General features: G+C 34.9%; 1 protein-coding gene across 11 annotated transcripts in view; it reads left to right on the forward strand.

Annotated features, from left to right (window-relative positions):
• Positions 1 to 25,892, forward strand: part of LOC113516486 (apoptosis-stimulating of p53 protein 1) — a 459,324-nt gene that overhangs the window by 373,591 nt on the left and 59,841 nt on the right. For all 11 annotated transcript variants that reach the window (XM_052894330.1, XM_052894332.1, XM_052894331.1 and 8 more), the window contains one exon: positions 19,552 to 19,698. In XM_052894330.1, coding sequence (XP_052750290.1) covers positions 19,552 to 19,698 — 147 coding nt within the window. The remainder of the gene's footprint in view (positions 1 to 19,551; positions 19,699 to 25,892) is intronic.

The following is a 25,892-nucleotide window of genomic DNA, read 5'->3' on the forward strand; positions in this document are numbered from 1 at the left end:
TGCAAATTATCTTTTAATTTATTAGGGGAAAAATAATTTACACCAAAATTAGTTAGTTTATATTTTATCTGTACCTACCTACCTAGCTAGCTATTACATAAATTTGCCCCCGCCCCCACCTGCCCCTCTACAGCACAGCTAAAACAGATACGAATAACATTATACAACGTGACAGCGTTTGCGTTACTGTTTGCGTTGACAGCGCAAAAAGTTTGAATTTGACACAAAAGTCCCCATTAACAAAGTGATCCGCCATTTATTAAATTCATTTGTTACAAAAAATGTGATAAATGAAGAACCGCTCGAGCGATTTTGTGCAAACTTCACATAAACCATCTACTAAATAGTCCGAACAAAGCCTAAACATTTGGTTTGGATAGGTGAGCCTGTTTTTAAGTTATAAAATTACAACGAAAAGTGGCATTCATTTATATATATATATATATATATATACAGATAAGCTGACCAAACGTTGTTCTACCATATAAATATTTTTTTCTGGATTGGGACTGCCTAATCGCTAAGCGACATGAAATATACTTTATAATCTATTCTTATACCTATCAAATTTATTTAAAAAATTTATAGAAATCGGTCGAGCCATTTCAAAGGAGTTCCATCATAAATATCGAAATTTATATATATATATATATATATATATATATATATATATATATATATATATATATATATATATAAGATAAAAACGCATCTCCTAAGACAATATACCATATATTTGCGAAAGGGGGCATTTAGAAGATATATTACAACAGTAATATATTAATAAAAAAGATATACATTAATACAAATTGCCGATATGCCACGCTCGTGGGCATATTGACTGCTTCTCGGCCCATTTGATGGCGCCATAATTTTCCTGAACCCCCCAATGCCTTTCGGAAAATCTATGTGTGATAACATAAAAACGTCGTGTTATATCTATCGAAACACGCCCTTACAAGTGATACATTTTTTGTTTATTTTACAAACGTATATATACGAATACTGTAAGTTAATATATATATATATATATATATATATCATTATAATTAAATTAATTTGTAACTGAAATATTAACATAAAAATATGTATGTATGTCTATGCATTATTAATTTTATAAATCTCTATTTAATTATAATAATCACACACACTTATTCATATTCGCACACGTATACGCAGCCGCACATGCACACACACACACACACGAACGCACGCACGCACATGTACACATACACACGAGAGAGAGAGAGTACACACTAACACCTATCCGGTGAGCGACAAGTTGTTTCATGGACACACAGATACATTGAAAATGTTTCAATCTTGAAAGCAAAATCGTGTGTCTACAAATATTCGTAGACTTTGCAGCAAGCTGTTTATTATTCCGCAAACAAAACGGCTGCTTCGACCGTCACAAAGTTATTGTGGCACCAGTACAACAATAGAAATTGTGAAAATCAATTCCGAATTAGCGATATAATTTCGTTACGTAACAACAAAGAAACATTCAGACGAATTGCGGACCTTCTTTTTTTGGAGGTAGCTTTAAATTAATAAAATGGCCGGTCAAGTGCGATTTGAACTCACACGGCGAGGATTCCGTACATATATAAATTTTACATAAATGAGCTTTGTTTGCATTTCTTATACGAAATAATCGTCTAATAATTTCAAGTATTGGTAATTACTTATTTTGGACCATAAATGTGGTTAAAAACTGGGCCATATAAGTAAGTTTGTTTTTGAAGGTTTTTTCATGATATCTCAAAAATGGTGTTAGTTAGAAACACCGTTTAATTTTTCCTGTAATGTTCATATATATCATTATAAACTGTAATTAATTCAGATTTTTCGCTTCAGAAATTTTAAAGGAAATTGGGGATTTTTTCTTCACATTTCCAATCATAACTAAAACCTACGCAGCATAAAAGTAAATATAAAATAAGTAAATCAGGTTTTAAAATGTAGAATTGAAATCCTTTCGTATGATATCCTATTTGAACTAACGGGTCAATTTTTAAATTTTAAGAACCCGTTCTGGACCTCCTACAAAGAAAATAAAAATATTTTTCAATTACTTCCATTGCAATGTATGCGGGGTAATTATACATAGAACTAATCCAATTAAAAAAATCGACAACATTAGTTACTGAGATGTGCCGTGACATACGGACGAACAGACGGATGGCCGAATAAAGTCGCACCATGAGGCTTCATTTGTACTTTTTCGGTATGAAACCCTACCTAAGAAAAAAACATTTATTATTATGCATCAGGAGGAATGACCTCTTGCGATAAAATAAAAAGTTCATATCATATAAAATTCGCGTTACCTTTCATGCGGTCCGTACAATACTTGACGTATTTTCACGTGTAGCGGAGACAAAAGCCGTGTAACAATGCAGCAACGGGACGAACTGGTGGCAGCCACTCAAGAGGCGCGCCGGCTTGGCATTGTAACACGGATGCGCTATGCACGAGGAAGGTAGCTCTGCAAATTGGCTTTTAATTTTTAATTAAAAAGAAAGTAAAAAAGGAACGTTTTTGTATTCAGAGAAGAACTGGCTGAAAAAAAATAAAAGAATAGATAGATACCTTTCCAGATGAATAAACTTATTTACGTCTTTTTAAATCGTCACTTTTATGATTTTATTCTTTTGTAATTATGTGATAAGATTTTTGTTTTATGGCTTTTTTCTGTTTAAAATTGTATTTATATTCTCATACTATATTAAATAATTTCTCAATAATAATAATAAATTTGTTAAGCAAGAATAGAATTTTTTGAAAAAGGGATTTTTTACTCTGATTTATATATATATATATATACTCGTATATATATTTGTTTTTGGATTACGTATTGGATGATCTTAGTGTCTTGAAATAGATTAATGTAACTGAAGGAACGGGAAGTCAGAGCCGAAACGTTTAGGTTTTTAAAATGTCAATAGAATAGATGACAGCTTTGACAGCTGTCATTAGTTCGATGACAATTGAATTTTTTATAAATAGTTTCGCGGTATCTTGTAGTAGACTAAATATTGGATTATCTAATTGTAAAATTATTAAAGTTTGTAAATAGTGTTAGTGAACTTTTAAAACAGTATATATATTCTGTTACGTACATAGAACTGTTCATGTCAGCTTATTTGTCATTCTAAGTTGAATGAGTTAAATCCATCACCGCCGTACCCTCCTTAATTATGTCTCCTTATAAAGGCACGAGTTATAGAAAATACTTTCATAAATATGCATACACTTCACACGGAACGCAATTATAAAATGTTTAGAATAAACAAGACTTTTTGCGTGTTATGCCGGGGCGAACTCTGAGAAAATTAATTGTTAAAGTTAGTATCGCCGACACGTAATATGGTGCTATAAATATTCATAATATTTTGTATTTAATAAAGCTGTGTGTGTACACGGTTACAGTTAGTAATATAGTACCATATTTGTGTACTATTCTTACTAATTTTGGCACTTAAGAGCATTCACAACTAAGTATGGCAATGTCACAATTGTATGCCAATTTTCAAAAACAGTTAAATAATTTTATAATATATATATATATATATATTCTTTAATGCACTTGAACAATAGACACAGCGGTTAGTTTAACAACTTGTTAGAAAGGGAGGGCTTATCTCTAAAAGAGATCTCTTCCAACCAACCCAGTATAGTTAGAGAGAAAAAATTAATTGGCGGGTAATCTAGTACAGTAAAGGAAAAATAATCTAAATAAATAAATAAATAAGTTTCAATGCTTTTGATTGACTATTAAAAAAGTACTCTGATAGCAGTTCCCTTTCCACGCACAACAACGCTTTAGAATCAATACTCAACAGCAGTATTTCCGAACAGATACGACATCGTAACCTTCAAGAAAAGAGAATATTCTTTTTTAAAAGGCCGGCAGCACACCTGCAATGTCTTCAGTATTGCAGATGCTCATGCGCGATGGTAGTTACTTCATGAAACTACACATCCACATAAAAAAATCTCTAGAACTATTATTTGAAGAATTCTTTTAGCGTTTAATAGTTCATTTCTTGAGAAAGATTACATGTTATTCAATAGCACATCCTACGGCTCGCCATCGACAGAGAGTTCACTCTTATACCTTACAGCCTAAATGGTCGCGTACAACGCGGTTTCAGAGATGTTTTCTCCCACGAACACTCAGGTTATGGAATGAGCTCCCTGCCGAGGTTTTCCCAAGAGACTACAGCATGGGGTTCTTCAAAAGGGAGATAAAGAGGTTTCTTCAGGATCAGCAACGCGCGCGTAGAGGTATTACGCGCGCGTTGCTTATATTACAGGCATTATTACAGGCGTTCATAGGCTACGGTAACGTCTTACCATCAGGTGGGCCGTATGCTTGTTTGCCACCTCAGTGGTATAAAAAAAAGCACAATCCAATAAATGTTGACCATCCCCAGTACAAATAAAACAGCTAACAAAACCTTGAGTTGACTTACCAGTACCGCATTGCGTGTCCAAGTTAATTTTATTAATGAAATTTCCTTTAATCTTTATATGGCTATAATATGATATGTTTTCACTGTAAATGTGACCCAGAACTCTTATCTAACAATGAAATATTTTCTATTGACCTGTATAATGTTTGTTTGAGATTTTGGATCGTTTATAAAAATAAATAATATTGATTTTTTTATGCGACTTAGATATGGGAAACAAGCTAACGGCCTACCTGTTAGAAAGTGGTAATTGTCACCTATAGACACGAGAAGTACCATTGATATAATATTATATATATATATATATATATATATATATATATATAAATATATATATATATATATATATATTGTACACTGTGTCGTCCATGGTACCCCCCATGCGTTGCTATTCCTAAGGACTAAGGTGTTATGCCTCTGCATCATGTAATTTTAATGCCATATCTCTCCCTTCAAACCGAAACACAGCCGTGCTAACACAACTGATTGTGACAGTTTGATGGACAGAGGTATATGGGTATCAAAAAAATTTATTCCTGTATTGGTATCACATTAATTTCGTGTTGGTTAAAGCTACTGTTGTGTGGTAGACCAAAATTACTACACATTTTGCTCTCTATCAAAATATTAGTTAAAGTAGTACAACACAAGTGTTTTCTCGCTTACAAAGATGTAAAAGTACTTGTTGCGATTTTTTGCATATTTTTAAACATGATTGGATTTTTTTTTATCAAAAACAGGAATGATTCTTAATTCTGCTGTATCTGCCATATGTAGCTGCCATGCTTAGCAAGCGGATTGGCAAACCCAATTAGGCCTTGGTGATGTTTTAGAAGGGCCCATACCTCGACAATTAAGTTTCTTTAGTCGTCTCTTCCGACACGAACGAAAAAGGAAATGGTGGCCCATTCTATGTCGGGACCACACGGCTCAGCACGATTTTAATTTAAATATTTAAAATTAAAATGTCACTATCGGACTTTGCTTAATCGCCGTGGTGGCATATAAAAGGCATAGAGAATTACTGGTAGACGGCAAACGTAGTTTTGCAGTAATTAATTTCATGAAAGCCTTGGCTTAGTGGCACGGAGTGAAAGGGTAGTTCGCTAACCGTTTAAAAGCTGACTTCTAATATAAATTTACCTTTCAATATTAAAGTATTCATTTAAAATAATAAATTAATACTTAGGAAAATGAATACTTAGTGCGTTTTCCAAGGCACTTTCTTCCACGCACAACCACTCTTTGGAATCAACTTCCAGCAGCAGTATTTCCGAACCGATACGACATCGCAACCTTTAAGAAAAGAGCATATTCCTTTCTAAAAGGCCGGTAGCACACCTGCAATGCCGTTGGTGTTGAGGGTGATCATGGGCGGTTGTAGTCACTTACCATCAGGTGAGCCGCATGCTCGTTTGCTCCCTGTGTTATATAAGAAAAAAAATAAAGCGAGACTGTCATAAGCATGGGTACCTCTGTCCCACTAATAAACATAGAGATAATTATTACGGGGTACCTACTTTGAATATTATTGTAACTAGCTTTTAACCGTGTCTTCGTTTACTTGACTGAAATATATTTAATGAACGAGATAAAATTGGCCTTTATCATTTCCATTATAAAACGTGTATATCAGATTTCATGGTAATTGATTCAACCGTTAAAACGTTAAGAGGTAAACATGGTTAATTTTTTTTATACAACTTAGAATGGCAAACAAGCTGACGGCCCACCTGATGGAAAGTGGTAACCGACGCCTATAGACATGAGCAGTATCATTTACTTTCACATTTATAAAATTTAACCATTATATCAGCCTTTAACTGTCCACTGCTGAACATAAGCCTCCCCCTTGGGAGGTTTTCCCAATAGTTTCAACGCTTGACAGGCGGGTTGATAACCGCAGACAGGCTTTAGAGATGCTTTAAGAGGGACGCTGCTACCCATCCCTCGCCGTCCCTTAGTCGCCTCTTACGACACTCAAGGCAAAGGAAGGGGTATCACATTCTATGCTGGGACCATACGGCTGATACATAGAATATTCAAATATAAAAGACAGCGTTTTTTTGAAATACATACCAATCGAGGGATGAGGGATGGATTATTAATAAGTGATTAGTGGATTTAATCTGATATAAAAATCTATCGCCTAAAAAATCGCCGTGTTGTCCTGGCATAGAATAGGCCACCCCTTCCTTTCCCGTGGGTGTCGTAAGAGGCGACTAAGGGAGGAGCGAGGTGATAGGCAGCAGTGTCCCTCTTATAACATCTCTAAAGCCTAACTGCGGTTGCCAACCCGTCTGCCAAGCGTGGCAACTACTGACAAAACTCACCTTATGGAGAAGGCTTATGTCCAGCAGTGGATAGTTAATGGCTAAAATAATAATAATAAAAAAAAGACCTAAAAATCTATACTTAAATAACTACCAGAAGAGTAAAATATATCTGTTTGTTCGTCAAACCTATTAAATGAAAATACGTAGAAGCTAACGTAAGAATCATATTTGCAAGTAATTAAACGTATTCACGTATATGTACAATGCTTCGGATAACAAAAGCTGTGAAAAGCTTCCTAGAGAGCGATGAATAAAACATAACATGAACGTGTGAGCGCGCCCTTATCACTGGCAATACTTTGGTACAAGGCATAAACGGCAGCGATGTGATAGTCTCAAAAAAATTATGCCCATATTTTTAACGGCGGTATGGTGGGTTGGGTGTTGAGTTTGCTAAATTATGGTTTCTTTTTTTTTTTTATGCAACTTAAAATGGCAAACAAGCTGACGGAAAGTGGTAACCGTCGCCTATAGACATGAGCAGTACCGTGGACATAACAGAGTATACTGTTTCGCTCATGATACCCCCCATGCGTTGCCATTCCTGAGGACTCAGGTGTTACTTACTACCATATCCTACCCTTTAAACCAAAACACAGCCATGTAAACAAGCAAGCTTTACAGTTGAAACACGAATGGGATAGAGAGAGGTACCAAAGCAAATGACTTGTTTTTGTTGCTTTGATGATTGAGCGTAATGGCTGGCTTATCATATCATAATTGTGAACGGATGTTAACTATAGGACTTTTTTTAAATGGATGATAATGGAATGGTAAACCCACCCGCGCTATCGGTATACACCGGCGGGGCACCAGTGAAGAATGATAGGTGAGGATGAAGTAGGTCAGTTAGCCCATCGTGACGAATCCATCAAGAATTGTTCACGATGGTTTCCAGGGGGAACCACGTGGAGGTCAACCTAATAAGGTATATTGCTAGCAATGGGGCTGTCAAACTCCGTTGCTAATAATCTTTTCCCCCCTAACTATAGGACTAGTTTCCTCTAATCAGTGCAACTGATTTAAATGTTTGTATTATATAATTTATTTTTTTTGTAAAAAACAACAGCTAAATTTCTTGCCCTTTTTTTTGGTTAAAATTGCGTTATTTATGGACGGTAGTATCAATAAACATACTATTCAAATATGCATAAATTTGAGATAACAAAAATATTTCTTCTTTCTTAATAATAGTTAATATAAATTAATAATCAGTGTCTTGATGTAAATAGTGGTAGGTAAAAATGCACTTTATACATTAAAATCAAGATTCTTACCTCTCCATATTTCAATTCATCATAGTATGAAACTGCATCTTATTCTATGTATTCTAATACTACCAACAACACCAAGAAGGGTTAGGATTTAAAGTGATCGATGATAATAAAGATAAGCGGCAAATATTTAGCAGCAGTTTCGTGCATATGATCGAGCTATGTTGATCTACCTACATTTTCGAATGAATGAATACACTTTATTTACACTAAACAATATAGGGATATCCCTTTGTCCATCCCTTTATCTAATATAGGAAAGTCCTGTATGGTCCCAGCATAAAATAGGCTATCCCTTCCTTTCCCGTGGGTGTCGTAAGAGGCGACTAAGTGAGGATGAGGGATGGGCAGCAGCGTCTCTTTTTAAACATCTTCAAAGCCTAACTGCGGTTGCCAATCCGTCTGCCAAGCGTGGAAACTACTGACAAAACTCTCCGTATGATGAATATAGGGAATAAGCAAGAAAATTACTGAATGTAACGATATAATTCTATAAGTTCAGTAAGGCGGTCTTACTGCTGAAAGCAATCTTTTCAAGACAACTTTAAAGGTAACGGACTAATTGTTGTATACAAGTAAAATTTAAAATTCTCCAAAGGTATTTTAAAAATACTTTTATAAAACGCTCACATTCTATGACTTATACCATTTCGCACAAGCAAATGAATCACAATGTAGGTGTGGCGAGGCTCATTGGACTCGTAAACCTATTTGTAAGTCGCGAACTCTCCGTGGAAAAAACACTGAAACATAAATGGATATGAACATGTACGTGTTAGTGGGAACGAAACAGTTATAGGAGTTTTTTTAGGAGCTATGCGGTATACCAGTAAGATATGATAGATGAGAATTAAGTTAGGCTCTATTGACATTCGTGATTTTTTATTATTATTTCAGCCATTAACTGTCCACTGGTGAAATTTTGCCAGTAGTTGCCATGCTTAGCAGGCGGGTTGGCAACCGCAGTTAGGCTTTTAAAGATGTTTTAAGAGACGCTGCTACCCATCCTTTACAGTCCCTTAGTCGTCTCTTACAACACCCACGGGAAAGGAAGGGGTGACCCATTCTATACTGAAGCACACATCACGGCGACATCCTTTATAACACTTAGTATTTTTTAAATGTGAAAGTAAATGATACTGCTCATGTCTATAGGCGACGGTTTTTTTATTTTTTTAATGGTTGATAATGGAATGGTAACTCCGCCTGCGCTATCGGTATACGCTGACGGAGCACCAGTGAAGGGTGATAGATGAGAATGAAAACAGGCCAGTTAGCCCATCATAATGAATTCATCAGGAATTAACTATAATAGTTTCCAGGGGGGACTGCGTGGAGGTCGACCTGGGTATATTGCTAGCAATAGGACTTTTAGTCTCTATTACTAACAATCCCTTACCACTTACACTTAAACACCTAGTATTACTATTATAGATACAGGTGTTTCAAGCCTTATAGCAGTCTATGGGGGAGGCTCATAAAGCAGTGAACAGATATTGGCTAAGGTGATGATGATGATGATTACTGTTATAGTAATAAATACATTTATGTCTATTATAAACATATTACTATATTGGATTGTTATCGATGTTGGATTCCAGAGTTATTCTACTGTTTGTTTGTTTATTTATTTATTAATTATTATTATTAATTTAGACTTTAATTATACTGAATTTAATTTAATTGCTTTCTAATCGTATATTATTTTTTGTTTGTTTCATTCTCGTTTCTTTTGTTCTTGTTTTGTGCTCTGCTGTGTGGGTCGCATGCTTCTTTGATTGAATTATTTTTTTTTCTTTCTCTTTCTATAACTATTCCGATTGAATCAGAAGCAATTTGGTTGTTATTATTTAATAAAACAATTAATACATTTCTCGGTAATAAGGCTTAGTAACCTTCAATAAATATTGTTACATATATATATATATATATATATATATATATATATATATATATATATATATATATATATATATATATATATATATATATATATATATATATATAATTAATTACAATTAATATATGTTCGGTACGTAATGAATATCATAATTTGGCTAGTATTAGAACATAGAATATCTTGGAGGGCGAATAAATTATAATTTATTCGACTGGAAAGTACATTTCATATTATAGAAGATTATTACTATCCAGTATTGTTTTAGTATATTGTATTACTGTTACTGTGTGTGTTTTTTTTTATACAACTTAGAATGGCAAACAAGCTGACGGCCCACCTGATGGAAAGTGGTAACCGTCGCCTATAGACGTGAGCAGTACCATGGACATAACAGAGTATACTGTTTAGCTTATGATACCCCCTATGCGTTACCATTCCTGAGGACTCAGGTGTTATTACTCTGTACCCAGTAAATTCACGTCATATCCCACCCTTCAAACCGAAACACAGCCATGCAAACACAACTGCTTCACGGTTGAAACACGAATGGGGCAGAGGTACCCAAGCAATCGACTTTTGTACAAAGTCTCCCTCTGGTAAAACATTTTAAGTATTTCGCTTAATTTTTGCAGGTGGCAACCCTTATCATATAGTACTTTAAAACCCGAATTCCGTATAACGCGTTACCGTCAGAATAAGTATCCAGGTATCGCGTTACCTTATTTCATTACAAACTGAAACTAACTTTCCAAGGTTATAATTAAGTTCATAGCTGAAGGTTTATGGGTCGATATGTTGTGTATGTATATATGTAGGTCACGAAATAATTATACCTATCGCGTATAGAGGTAAATTATATTACAGAGTATTATACGAGTAGGTAAGTAAATATGACTGGTATGATATTAAGGTCGCACTATTAGGGTTGTCACATATGATTTTTCTTTTTTATTAAGGCCTGCGCTAACGGGATATTATGAAGGGCGATAGATGAGTTGCCCATCACGAGGAATTCATCAGGAATTAACCATGATAGTTTCCAGGGGAGGTCGACCTGGTTTATATATATACACACAAATAATAATATATATAAAAATAGCTAATCCTAATAGTAATTAAAGTAATCCAAATAATCCTAAGTAGCCTAATTAAAAAAAAAAAAAACTTTAAAGGAAAAATAAATGGAACTATGGTTCCATTTATATTTCTTTTAAAGTTTTTTCTTGTTTACCTTTACATAATATGGGTTGTTCAGTCAGCTTATTTGCTATTCTAAATTGCATGTCAAAAAGTTAATAAAAAATTAAATTAAATTGGCAATCCTTTTTAAAGTCTGCTAAAAATAGCAACTGATTGTTCAATATTGTTACAATTACAAATCCCAACAAAATTTGCTTTACCCACAAGCAGTGTATGTGATTAAAACATGCCAATTAGCGGAGTGGCTTATTGTTCTACCATTAACCCTGTACAAACAGGGCAAATAAACAAAGTTTCCATTATACCAATTAGGATGAAGTTGCTGACTTTAGTATCGGCTCACGAGGGTACTGAACAACGTTTTTATATTATATTTTTTTATGCAACTTACAATGGCAAATAAGCTGACGGCCCACCTGATGGAAAGTGGTAACCGTCGCCTATAAACGTGAGCAGCACCATGGACATAACAGAGTTTACTGTTTCGACCATGATACCTCCCATGCGTTGCCATTCCTGAGGACTCAGGTGTTATTCTTCTGTACCCTGTAAATTCACTGTCATATCCCACCCTTCAAACTGAAAACAGCCATGCAAACACAACTGCTTCACGGTAGAAACACGAACGGGACAGAGGTACTCAAGCGAACGACTTTTGTACAAAGTCTTTATTTATTATTATTATTTCAGCCGGTTACTGTCCACTGCTGAACATAAGCCTTCCCCATAACGGGAGTTTTGCTGGTAGTTGTCACACTTGACTAGCGGGTTAGCAACCGCAGTTGGGCTTTTAAAGATGTTTTAAGAGGGACGCTGCTGCCCATCCTTCGCCTTTCCTTTGTCGCCTCTTACGATACGCATGGGAAAGGAAGGGGTGGCCCATTCTATATACATTTATATTCTATATAAAGGATGAAATCTTTTATATTGTTTTTCTGCCAATATTTCTTTGAGAAGAACATTAACTTTCACTCCCGGAAATGTTTGCCAATAATTTTTAATATATCTGTATAAAAAAATAAGAAAAAAAATAATAAAAGGGGCTTATGTTCATTACGTGAATTTAGAATGAGGGTAGGAATTTTTTAAATGACTGAAAATGGAATGTTAACTCTAAGCAGGTGGGTTATTTATTTGGAATGATTTTTTTTAATTCGTAGTAATTGAAAGGTAACCCTAACTGTGCTATCAACCTAACACGATAAAACACCAGTAAGGGGATAAAAGACCAGGAGCCAACCATGATGGTTTCCAGATGAAACCATAAGGATGTTGATCTGACAGAGCAATTATTGGCAACGAAATTGCCAGTCTTCATTACTAACAGTATTTCTTAGAGCCAATGTAACTTTATTTAGAATCTGTCTACTATTTTCAGTTACTTCTGATAGAATTAAAGTTTCTCTTCATTTCTTTGGAATATTGACAAAGTAAACCCCCAAGAAAACCTTGCCCTCTATTATTTATCTCAAGCACTCGAAGTGGTTTCAAAGCAAATGTACGTTTCGGCCATAAACACTGAGTGCCTAACATAAATACATAACTTTACTAAAAACAGCCCTTTAAGAGCTCTAACTCGGGGTCAACGACATCAGCATCACAATAGGCTGACAGTGATGCTATTTATCTTTCACTTTCAATACTTCTCTGGGGATGCTATCAACAAGTGTCGGGAAATACATAAATTTAAGGCGGGGGGAGTGGTCGCGTAATTTTAGCGGCAGTATATCGCTAGGAGACTTAAGGACCCTTTATACAGCGAGTGACCTTGAAACTGAGTTAATTAATATTTCCGTTTTCGTTCCGCCAATTTTAATGCTTCGGATACTTTCTGTACGTTTGTTTGTTTGGAAGGTATTTTTTATCTTTTGTATCATATACACTGTCTTTTTTTTCTTTTCTAAATGTTTGTGCTGTTGGCCGCAGATGGACTTTACAGCTTCACCGAACGCGTATGCAGGAACGAGAAGAAAGTCTGCTTCAATAGAATCTAATAAATAACTAAATAAGTTTTGTTGTAATTAACTCAGGAATACTCTCTCTTTTTCCCTCTCTCTCTCTTGGAAATTAGTAATAAATCGAAAAATTTAATACATAAATAAGAACTTTTTATTGTTCCCTTTAAAGAATGATGTACATTATAAACAAATAACAATATTTACCCAAAGAATGAAAAAAATACATAAAAGCAAGATAAAGAGGCAACAATTGAATCAATCAATCGATTTTTCATTTGCTGCTATTGGACATCGATACACTTTGTATGGTCGCGCCATTTATTTGTTTGGTTGCATTTTTAAATTTTGTTGGTTTAAAAAAATATAATCCCGAGTTCAATTTTCGTTCATCTCAATTTAAACTCGAGTGTGACTGTTATGAATCTTGTAACTTGTCTCCCTGATGGTTAATTATATGATGTAATTTTGTACAAAAGTCGATTGCTTGGGTACCTCTGTCCCATTCGTGTTTCAACCGTAAAGCAGTGGTGTTTGAATGGTGGTGGTGGAATGGCAACGCATGGGGGTATCATGGGCGAAACAGTATAATCTGTTATGTCCATGGTACTGCTCATGTCTATAGGCGACAGTTACCACTTTCCATCAGGTGGGCCGTCAGCTTGTTTGCCATTCTAAGTTGTATAAAAAAAAACCTTTATAATAGTAAAATAAATTATCAATAAGTAAACAGTTATGTAATTATCATTTAAGTATATAATACAATATAAGACTTTATTCATGAAGGGTTCCAATGGGAATGATATACGGGAACTACATAGAAGCGGGTAACGCCGCGGGAAACAGATAGTCTCAAATATTATGTGTAGGTACATCGAATTTCATATCGATCGCTTTAGCCGTTAACGAGTTAAGATTAAAAAAAAAAAAGAAACGAACAAATTTATTTTTACTTTTTATAATATAAGTAAAGATTGTGCACGTTCCTTAACAAATGTGACACGGGACCAATGAAAGAGGATGTCCAATTTATTTGACCAGCCAGTCATTTTATACGTCGAGGTGACCGCCGCTAGGTGGTCATTTTTCAGCCGTATCAGCCTGAACTCCGCACCCTTATAGGTGTCGAAATGATGGACGTCGTTAGGCTTTTGTGGCCCCTTATTTTTTATCTTTACAAGAAAATTTAAGGAAAAATATAACATGGGAAGAAAATGGAAAGTATTGCTTTTTATTTATCTATTTGTAGGAGGATTAAATGTCTGGTATTATTATTAAATATATAACAATATTACTATGTCGATTAATAGACAGTAAAGAATTTAAAAATTATATAAAAATCTACTTCAGTTGTGGCGAACCCGGGTATTTTGATTTCAAAGTTAAGGTACTAAATTGATATTCAAAAAATGTCTATGAAACCAATCTGTAAGTATATCCTTTTAGATAAAAAATATATTTTTCGAATTGAATTATAAATAATGCAGTTATGAGGTAACAAATGTAAAAAAATACATTTGAATGGAGAATTCCCTCTTTGAACTCGATTGAAAAATTGTATTTGATCGTCTTTTTATTTCTTTGTTTTTGTTTATTCATAATTTACATATTAATTAAAGTTATTATCAATACAATTTAATTATTAATTAGATTTAATTAGTAATTAAATTATTAATTAAATATTGTAATAATAAAGGTCTATTTCCAACACGAATACGAATTTACACTTCCTTTTGTTTAAATATTCGATAATGCTCGGAGGAATCTAAGATATTTTGTAATGGATCACAGTGGTTTTGTGGTGTTCAGTCCATTAGGTTATCTAAATTTATCTCTACTATGTCCTTAATATACATAATATATCAGAAAAGGGTTCAGAACTCCATAGATAGCTATTCCTCATGATAAGCAACTTTCTCTAAGGATAAGGAACATGTGTCGAAATTTGGAAAAATATAAAAACTTTTTATTGCAGTCATTCGATCGATTTAACAGTTTAAGTAATCGTATCCTTGTTCTGATATTTTATCTTAGTCAAAATCTATATTCTTATAAAAATACATACATATCGGTCACGCCTGTCTCCCACTAGGAAAGGCAGAAACAATAGAACGTCAAATGCTTCGATTCAAACATACTTCTTTCGCTTCCTCCACATTCATCAACTTTTTCATACTTACATTACATATAATAGCAACGTTTGAAGCATAATGGGCGACATAGTGTACTGTTATGCCCATGGTTTTGTTCATGTCTATAAGCGACGATTATCACTTTCACATCAAGTGAGCCGTCAGTTTGTTTGCCATTCTAAGTTGCATGAAAAAAATATTATTATCAATAAGTTAAAAATTTACACTTCTTTTTTGTTTTTTTTTTAATGAGTGTATGGTAATTATGGAATGGTAACCCCACCCGTGCTATCGGTATACACCGACGGGGCACCAGTGAAGGATGATAGGAGTATGAAGCAAGTCAGTTAGCTCATCGTGACGAATTCAACAAGAATTGTTCACGATGGTTTCCAGGGGGAACCACGTGGAAGTCGACCTAATAGGGCATACTGCTAGCAATGGGACTATCAAACTCCATTGCTAACAATCCCATTCCGCCCTACTTACTTCTTGTTGGGACAATTAAACCCCAGGTTACAATAACGCTCCTAAATATCTAGATGCTTAGAAATAATCGTAAATTACAAATATTCCACCACACCCTAATAAATTAGATTAAAAGGTCCGAAAACTGAATGCTAAGGACAATTTCAAACAATAAAGCCTATAATGCGGCACTAAAGCGTTCCACGAGCCTGAATGAATGGAAGCGTGCGGCTGACCTGCTGCTATCTAGAAAGGACACTCATATTTTCAATGGTATCCACTAATCCCATCCCAATGGGATATTTCGTATACACTGTTAAGACATTTCTATATAGTTTCTAGTCGTTTAATTGTTATATAAGAATGTAAACTAGTATTTAACCGTGGCATCGTCTGCGTGACCTAGATATGTCGGTCAACTAGGATAGAAATAGAATAGAAATTTATTATTTGACAAAAACATAAAGTTACAAACACAAGATACAATGGGCCCCACACTAGGCGAACCTGGGGGAAAGGGATTGTTAGTAATGGAGACTGAGAATCCCATTGCTAGCAATATACCCAACCAGGTTGACCTCCTCGCGGTTCCCCCTGGAAACTATCATGGTTAATTCCTGATGAATTCATCATGATGGACTAACTGGCCTGAAAATCTATTATATGAATGTTTCACAAGATAAAACGCGTACCAGATTTTATATTAGACCTTTAGAAATAAAAATATGAAAACTGGATTTTATTTGGTGCGATAGTTTTGGTCTGTCTAGTTGGTTTTTTTTTATGGGTGAAGATGGAATGGTAACTCCGCCTGCGCTATCGGTATACGCTAGCGGGATACTAATGAAGGATGATAGGTGAGGATGAAAGCAGGTCATTTGGCCCATAGTGACAAATTTAACAAACATTAACCACTATGGTTTCCAGGGGGAACCGCGTGGAGGCCGACCTGATAGGGTGTATTGCTAGCAATGGACCTGTTAAAACTCATTACTGGGGCGAAAGGGATTGTTAGTAATGGAGACTAAAATTCCCATTGCTAGCAATATACCCAACCAGATCGATCTCCTCGTGGTTCCCCCTGGAAACTATCATAGTTAATTCCTGATGAATTCATCATGATGGGCTAACTGACCTGTTTTCATTCTCATTTATCACTTCTCACTGGTGCTCCGCCAGCATATCCTGTTAGCGCAGGCGGGGTTACCATACCATTTTCATCCACCAAAAAAAAAAAATCTCATTACTAACAATCCCTTTCCCTAGTTGGTTAGTTTTTAAATAAGTAATTTTTTTTTTGGAAGACAATCATAAATTGTCATATAAAGAAACTATGATTACCGTCATACATTCTTATTCACTAGACATATAGGATAGAGTTTCACTATACTTTATTGTAAGAGGCGCCGCGTAGAAAATCCGTCTTGACAATTCTAGTTACAATATATATATATATATACGTCATATATCTCAACTCAGTTGAGCTACTTCCAAGTTTCAATTGAATATGGCTGATGAGAAATCACAAAAGTTCCAGCGGCCAACAACAGTGTGGCGAATGGACGATTCCTTTTTTTACGATAATCATGTTTAGCTGAAGTTTGGAAAAAGTTGCTTTTCGACTTTTTCGTACCATTAAAATTCTATTAGTAAGACTTGATGCTGTAATAATTTCCATCTGTATATTTTAATTAATTAATTAATTAATATATTTATTAAAAAAAAAAAAAACAACAGCTCTTTAAAAATAAAATTAACAATTATTTTATAACAGAGTAGTATATTTTTTTATACAACTTAGAATGGCAAACAAGCTGACGGTCCACTTGATGGAAAGTGGTAACCGTCGCCTATAGACATGAGCAGTACCATGGACATAATAGAATATACTGTTTCGCCCATGATACCCTCCATGCGTTGCCATTCCTGAGGACTCAGGTGTTATTCCTCTGTATCCAGTAAATTCACGCCATATCCCACCCTTCAAACCTAAACACAGCCATGCAAACACAACTGCTTCAGGGTAGAAGCACGAATGGGACAGAGGTACATAAGCAATCGATTTTTGTACAAAGTCTCCCTCTGGTATGTATGACCAATAACAAGTTTTTCTAAATTAAATTCTGTCAAATGTAGTTGACATACAATTTGTTTAAGTTTATATATACTATATCTTTGAAGTGAATTTATAGAAATAAGTTGTTACTGTGTGACAGTGAATTTACATGATACTGTGACCTTAGTCCTCAGGGATAGCAGCACAAATCCCTTGAAAAACAAATTCGTATTAAGACCCACGTTTCTTGTGGCAAATCGTTAAGTCCAATAAATATTATCTCAGGGTCTCGGGTTGATAAATCATTTTCCATTACGCCTTGTATGCAAAGGATAGTAATTAAAAATTTGTTTTTAATAAAAAAAAAAGGTGCACCCAAGCACCGCTGTGTATTTATTTTAGGAAATTTATCAACCAACTTCAAAAAGGACGGTTAATCCTAATATATATTTTTTCAAGTTCTTCTGCAAACAATCCCTCTTTTTTCTGCTTGATGTTAGGTGAAAATGGAATTGTAACTCCGCAAACTTAGCAATGGAGTTTGATAGCTCCATTGCTAGCAATATGCCTTATTAGGTCGACCTCCACGTGGTTCCGCCTGGAAACCACCGTGAACAAATCTTGTTGAATTCGTCACGATGGGCTAACTGACCTGTTTCATCCTCACCTATCATCCTTCACTGGTGCCCCGCCAATGTATACCAATAGCGCAGGCGGGGTTACCGTTTCATTATCATCTATAAAAAAAAAACTCCGCTTGCGCTATAGCTACATGTTAGCAGGGCTTCAGTAAAGGATGGCAGTCGAGAATGAAAGCAAGTCAAGTTGGTCCATTGAAACAAGCTCGCAAGGAATATGGTTATAACTTGGTTTATTTATTTATTTATTTATTTATTTATTTATAGTATTACTAACATAAGATACAGTTAAGCATTTCAATACAATACACTAGTGGATTAGATGTAACTGTTCTTACATATAGAGGCAAATACAGCATGCGTTGTGTTTGATAAATATTAAAATACAATTAAATTATTAAATGTCATTAAATGAACAAAGATATTAACAATATATATAAATAATGGAAATTGTGATTAAACTATTTTAAATTATAAATAAATATAATGTAAATGGCGTGGTACATCAACATTTCAATTTAGACATGAACATAGAGTGAGAATCGTTGTGAATATTAGAGAGGAGAGGAATACCAGAGGGAGTTTTTGTACAAAAGTAGTTTGCTTGAGCACCTCTGTCCTATTCGTGTTTCTACCGTGAAACAGCTGTGTTTGCATGGCTGTGTTTCGGTTTGAAGGCCAGAGATATGGCAGTGAATTAACAGGGTATAGAGGAATAACACCTAAGTCCTCAGGAATGGCAACGCATGGGAGGTATCATGGGCGAAAAAATTTACTCTGTTATGTCCATGGTACTGCTCATGTCTATAGGCGACAGTTACCACTTTACGGTAGGCTGTCAGCTTGTTTGCTATTCTAATTTGCATAAAAAAAACACAGACGCGTTATGCGGACGATAGGTGATTCGCGGCCCAAGTTTGTTCTGCAAGTTGTACTTTTAAATAGATTGAAGTGTGTCAGAAAGGACCACATGAAGATCAAACTGAGTTGAAACATTACATTTACTGGAGCCAGTACCTTCATCACTAACAGCTTCTTCCCAATTGGACTACTGGTTTTCATTAGCATTGTGGTTACAAATATTAATGGAGTATATTATTCTTGTCTGCAGTTGGGGGAAGGGGTGGAGCTGACATTGGGAGAGTTACGCGCGATGGCTCTTCGGCAGCAGCAGCAGATAGACACACAGCACCAGCTGCTCTGCGCCAAGGAGCAGCGGCTGAGGTACCTCAAGCAGCAAGAAGCGAGGCAACATCAGGTAAAAGATTATACCCAACGAGCATTCTAGAAAATCCTATTATTAGAAGAATAACACCTGAGTCCTCAGGAATGGCAGCGCATGAGGGGGTATCATGGGCGAAACAGTATACTCTGTTATGTCCATGGTACTGCTTATGTCTATAGGCGACGGTTACCACGTTCCATCAGTTGGGCCGTCAGCTTGTTTGACATTCTAAGTTGTATAAAAAAAAAAAATATTTCTTTATGCAATTGAGAACGATACTGATGAATACTGGTAACTGTTGATGCGAATCAGAGAAGATAATGTGACGATGCGTGTATAACTGTGAAGAGAATGTATGTCATTGTAAGTTTCAAGAAGTACTCCGACTTCAAAGATCGTGCGTTTGAATATGTCCAATACGGAAAACTTTAGATGTTCCACTGACTCTCTGGTGATAGAAACAACGTTAACGAATTAGATTATTCCAAGCAATATTAGGCTCGTCTGTTACAACAATGGATTCTAATATGCTCAGTAAAATGCGGATGTCCATATTTAGCTGAGGATATTGGAATCCATCTATGGACAAGTCTCGAGTGTTATATTTAACACAACGGTATGCGTCTCACTAGTACACTTTCAGAAGTTTCTCTTTTAATTAATTTTGACATAAATTTATAATCGTAAAATCAACTTTTACTATAAAAAAAACAATAGTTAAGTTTCTTGCTCGTTCTTCTGAGCTAAAATTGCATTCCACATGGGCGGCGGGGTCACAAAAAAGCCTGTAAAGTGCGAGTCGGACTCGCGCAACGAGGGTTCCGTACAAAATCATCAAGTTTTTTTTTAAATAACTATAAATTTACGGTTTTCGGATTTTTCCCTTTACTTATGGTACGTGTCATTGCTTCTTGCCAAATTTCACGATTCTAGGTCAACGGAAAGTACCCTATAAGTTTTGATTCTCTTATCAGATGTCAAAATATGCGACATAAATAAAACATAAACGGTCGTATTGATTACGTCAACTAATTTTAACGACGAAAAATCAAGCTTAGGAACTTGATTTTTTCACTGATTTAAGAGATTGCAGACCTGAGTATATGATATTAATTTCAAATTTATATCTTCACACGTTCCTAAGAAAAAGGATCTTGACAGACGGATGGACGGACGGACAACGAAGTGATCCTATAAAGGTCTATCCGTTTTCTCTTTTGGAGGTACGGAACCCTAAAAATTATCATTCAAATATGCTTGTAATTTTTTTAACAAAAATTATTCCTATTCTTTTTTTATTTAGAATCGTTAAAAGCAGTTAAACATTTGCAATTACTTATCCTGAACCTCGCGTATATCTCTTTTTCTCGTCTCGACTATGTAGCGAGCGCGGAGTTTGTACTAATGTGTTGCTATATTGTATAATATAACGTTAGACGAATAGCTTCCGCTGACAAGAAACTTACCCGCATGCCTAGGAAGATGAATGAGGTCTTATTTGAATGGTTAGGTATATCCTAATGTTCATTTGGCATTTCATTTATATACAGGGTGAAAGTCAAAGACGTTTAAACGACAAAATTGGATAGGTATTACAAACTATTTTTTGTCGTGAAGTAACAAATGTTTTCTAATAGTATATAAGTATTAATTAATTATATTAATGCTAGCTTTTACACGCGACTTTGTTCGCACGACCAGTATATATTTACTGATCAGGATAAAATGTAACGGATATACCGTCTCCGTCCCATATTTATTTAAAGCAAGGCAATAAATTATAAATTAATACATTAGAAAAATAAACGTTACATAAAACAGCACCTGAGTCTTCAGGAATGGCAACGCATGGGGAGTATCCCGTTAGCGCAGATGGAGTTACCATTATACAATCCATTTTCATCTAATAAAAAAAAAACCTCACTTACGTAATGTAGTAAAGGTATTAGATAGACCTAACTATTCGTGTTCATACTTTAACAAGGCATTATATTTCAATAATTTAAGATCTTACTCCATAATAACAACTCTCAAACGTAACAGGAATAGTATGGAAAAGGAGCCAATTAAATTTATTCAGAGTTGCAGATGATATACAATTTTTATTAAAAAAAAAAATAAGACTGTGTTCTATAAAAAAAATCTATTTCAATAGTAGTTAAATCATTTATTTTTATTTAAAAACTAAACTACCGATTCGATTTTGATAAAATTTCTATGGGACTTATCTGAAAGTATATACATTTAGTTAAAAAAAAATTAAATCAGTTTATAAACGACGAAGTTATGAGGTAATATAAAAAAATACAATCGAATTGAGAAACTCCTTATTAAAGTCGATTAACAATACAAATAAATTGAAAAATAATTCCTTTCGAATACGCTAAAAACAAATACATACCCATCAATATATCTCGTATAACGTTCTTTGATTTTTTCTTATTACGTACTACAGAGAATGCATGAATTTAACAAATAGAAAGCAACGTATGCCAATATCGCATTGAAGTGCGCGACATAAAAATAAAATATCTAAAACAATAATTATGGATGAACGAACAGAATCGTAGATATTCAAACATTTTCCAATGATATTTTTCTTCTACCAACATTCTACACACGATGTATATTTTCCTCCCCACATAGTATTTGTTTGTTTGTTTTCATCCAACTTTAAAAAGGAAAAAGTTCAAACTTTGAGCGTACCCTTTTTGTTTTGTGTTTGTTTTGCGACTCTATGTATTTGACGTAGCGTATTCGCTTAAACAGAACCATTTATGTATTGTGTATGATATTTTGATTGTTTATTGAATAAATTATATATATATAGGCAAACAAGATGACCGCCCGCCCACCTGACGGAAAGTGATAACCGTCGCCTATAGACATGAGCAGTACCATGGACAAAACAGAGTATACTGTTTCGCCCATGATACCCCCCATGCGTTGCCATTCCTGAGGACTCGGGTGTTATTCCTCTGTACCCAGTAAATTCACGCCACATCCCACCCTTCAAACCGAAACACAGCCATGCAAACACAACTGCTTTACGGTTGAAACACGAATGGGACAAAGGTACTCAAGCAAACGACTTTTGTACAAAGTCTCCTTCTCCTCCCTCATAATTACGTGTTATTTTAGTTACTGTATCTTGTTTTAAACGTCGAGATATTTTACTAAACTTATTAATAATCTTACTGTTTGCTTTCAACAGATTCATATTTATAACTACGCTGTATTAATAAATTAAAACCGCTTGCCGTTGGGAATTTCATTAGAGTCTATTTGCTTCTGTGTAAATCTTGTGACGTCGCCGATTAATATTCTATATTATTTAAATATGAATTTGTTCCATTAGTAACATTAACCGTACTGGTTACTACTGTACGTACTGGCAGTAGTTGCCATGCTTGGCAAACGGACTGGATTGGCTAGCAATTGGACTGGTAGTCCTCATTTCCTCATTACTAACAATTAGTCCCCCCCCCCCCCGTATGTACAGTTACTATGGTAACCTAACAGCTCATATAAATATTTTTAAATACTCAATCAGAACTTAACGCGATGTAAAAGCTTTTACAGGTAAACAGTACCTACATACTTACTTCTTTATTGCCGACGTTTCGACGTGGATTGCACCGCGTCGTGGTCAGGACTGGACCGCGTGTTTTTCATCGCGTTAAGTCCCGAATGTAAATTTAATTAAAAATATGTGTAAACAACGTCAAAGTTTAAAATTCAGAATTGTTAACAATTCTGTTTAGTTTGAGACTAGATGATGAGAAAGTATAGTAATACCGCTACCGTTCCGATATATAACGGATATGACACATATATATATATATATATATATATATATATATGTGTCATATCCGTTATTGGGCCAATATATAGAGATAATAGATATTGTAATATATGTAGATATTGGTATATGTTATCCATCCCTACCAGTGATATAAATTTATTTTGTACTATTTCTAAAAATAACATAATAATGTTATGAATAAATAAATCTATATGGTGTTAACGATAAACGCTATTGCGGTGTGGTGTATTTGCGAAGCGCGTCGAAGCGCAGCTGTGCTCTGTTGACTCACATCTTGGCCTTCTGCGTTCTATCCTATTGTATTGATTGAGCTACTATCTAAACAGTGGCTTATGTAGAAATTCTATTAGATATTTCTTTGCCTCGAAGCGGGATATACAGCACAATTCTAGCTATTTATTTACGTGCCAATTCTCTCGGATTTAGGTTCTGAGTAGCTAGACGCCTCTATCCTTAAGTTTCTTGCTTTATCTGCTTTCTTAACTCGTCTCATACATGCATTCATACATATTATGACAGCTTTAACTGTAGGATAAATAATATAGAATCAATAATATTGCCGTGTGGTCCCGGCATAGAATAGGCCCATCCATTATTTTCCCGTAGGTATCGTAAGAGGTCACTAAGGGAATTTAATGGTGGAGGGATTGACAGGAACGTTCCTGTTAAAACATCATAAAACTTAACTAGTTGCCAAGCCATTTGTCAAGCGCGGCAACTTCTGGCAAACAGTCGAATAGGGAGAGGCTGAAGTTCACCAGTGGACAGTAAACGGCTGATATGGTATGATATATAAAAATTACATTATTGTACCAATTTTGATAAAAAATTAATGGAACCAAACTGTAAGTGTATCCTTTCAGATAAATAAGAATTTTCCAAATCAGTTAATAATTGATGGAGCGTTGAGGGGAATTAACATAAAAAATACGACCGAATTGAGAACTCGCTTTTGAAGTCACTTGCTTTTGAAGTCGGTTGAGAATATAGACATAATAACTTAATAATAATACCTTTATTTTCTTAAACAAAATTAGCCTGTAGTACAATATAACTATGACCCCACACTAGGCAAAGCCTGTCTCCTTTATTCCTTCTCGAGATATAGATAAATTTCTTCTTTTTATAGTCGCTTAAAAATACAACTGAATCGAGGAACCTCTTACTCAGCGAAATCAGTTAAAATTGTACTAAACTTAATGGCGAAACCACTGACGACTGCCGGCTGACTATCAATGGATCCGGTGTACTAACTTTAAAATTGAGATTCCATGAGCAGCTAAAAATTCCTCGCCCAGTTTCAAATTGAGGCCGGCTCGATTCGCTTTCTGTATAATTAAAATTAATTCCCAATAGTAATCTGTTGTTTTTGTAATAAAATTATTTTTTTAATACTACAAATATACATAGATTAATGTTATAGATGTGGGCGAGTAATACATGACTGTAAGAGAATGCTTTTAGCATTAAGTCTGCCTTGCACACATATCGTCATAGTCGTAGAATACTGACGGATCTTTATATGTAATATTCGTCAGATCCGTCAGTATTCTACGACTATGACGATATATGTACTAATTTATATTTATAATAAATCTGTAGAGAGGTCAATTCTGTACATGAAATATATTTTCAAAATAACTATCAGGGGGTGATTAGTGATCGATACTGATGCCAAAAATGCAATCAGTAAAATTTTTGTCTGTCTGTCTGTCGGTATGTTCGTTATAGAAACAAAAACTACTAGACGAATTTTAACGAAACTTGGTACAATTATTCTTCATACTCCTGGGCAGGTTGCAGTATACTTTTTATCACGCTGCGATCAATAGGAGCAGAGCAGTGAAGGGAAATATTGGGAAAACGGGAGAAGTTACTCCATTTTTAAGCTTCCGTCGCGTGTGCAGCCTTAACGGCCACTTTTTAAAATGTAAAAATGTCCACCCGTGCGACGCCGGGACGGGCCGCTAGTGAATAAATAAATAAATACACGTTATCACGATTAATTAACTTTAAAACTTGGCATTAAAAAATTTTAATAGGATTTGTTTTATAAATTTTCCTTTGTGACGTGTATAAATACAGAAATACAGCAACTGAAAAGACAAATTTACAAAAGGTTTCCTGTAAAAAAACACCACTGAATGGAACACGAATTAAAGGTTTTAATGAATTTCGGCTGGTTCCTCGAAATGTTGTCTTATTACAAAACCACAAAGTCGTTATTCGTATAGCGGACCTAATTCTCCGAAGCAGATTGTTTTCTCGTCATAATTGGCTATCAGCATTCAAGCGATCTCGGAACTCATGGGTTTTGGTAACTGTAACAAAATTTCGCTCCTTTCTTCACTGTGATGGCATCTGTAATTAATTAACTTGGTGCATATTTAACTAAATTGTT

This window comes from Galleria mellonella, unplaced genomic scaffold, assembly GCF_026898425.1.
Source record: "Galleria mellonella isolate WM207_F2 unplaced genomic scaffold, CSIRO_AGI_GalMel_v1 utg21, whole genome shotgun sequence".
In the NCBI taxonomy this organism is placed as follows: Eukaryota; Metazoa; Arthropoda; class Insecta; order Lepidoptera; family Pyralidae; genus Galleria; species Galleria mellonella.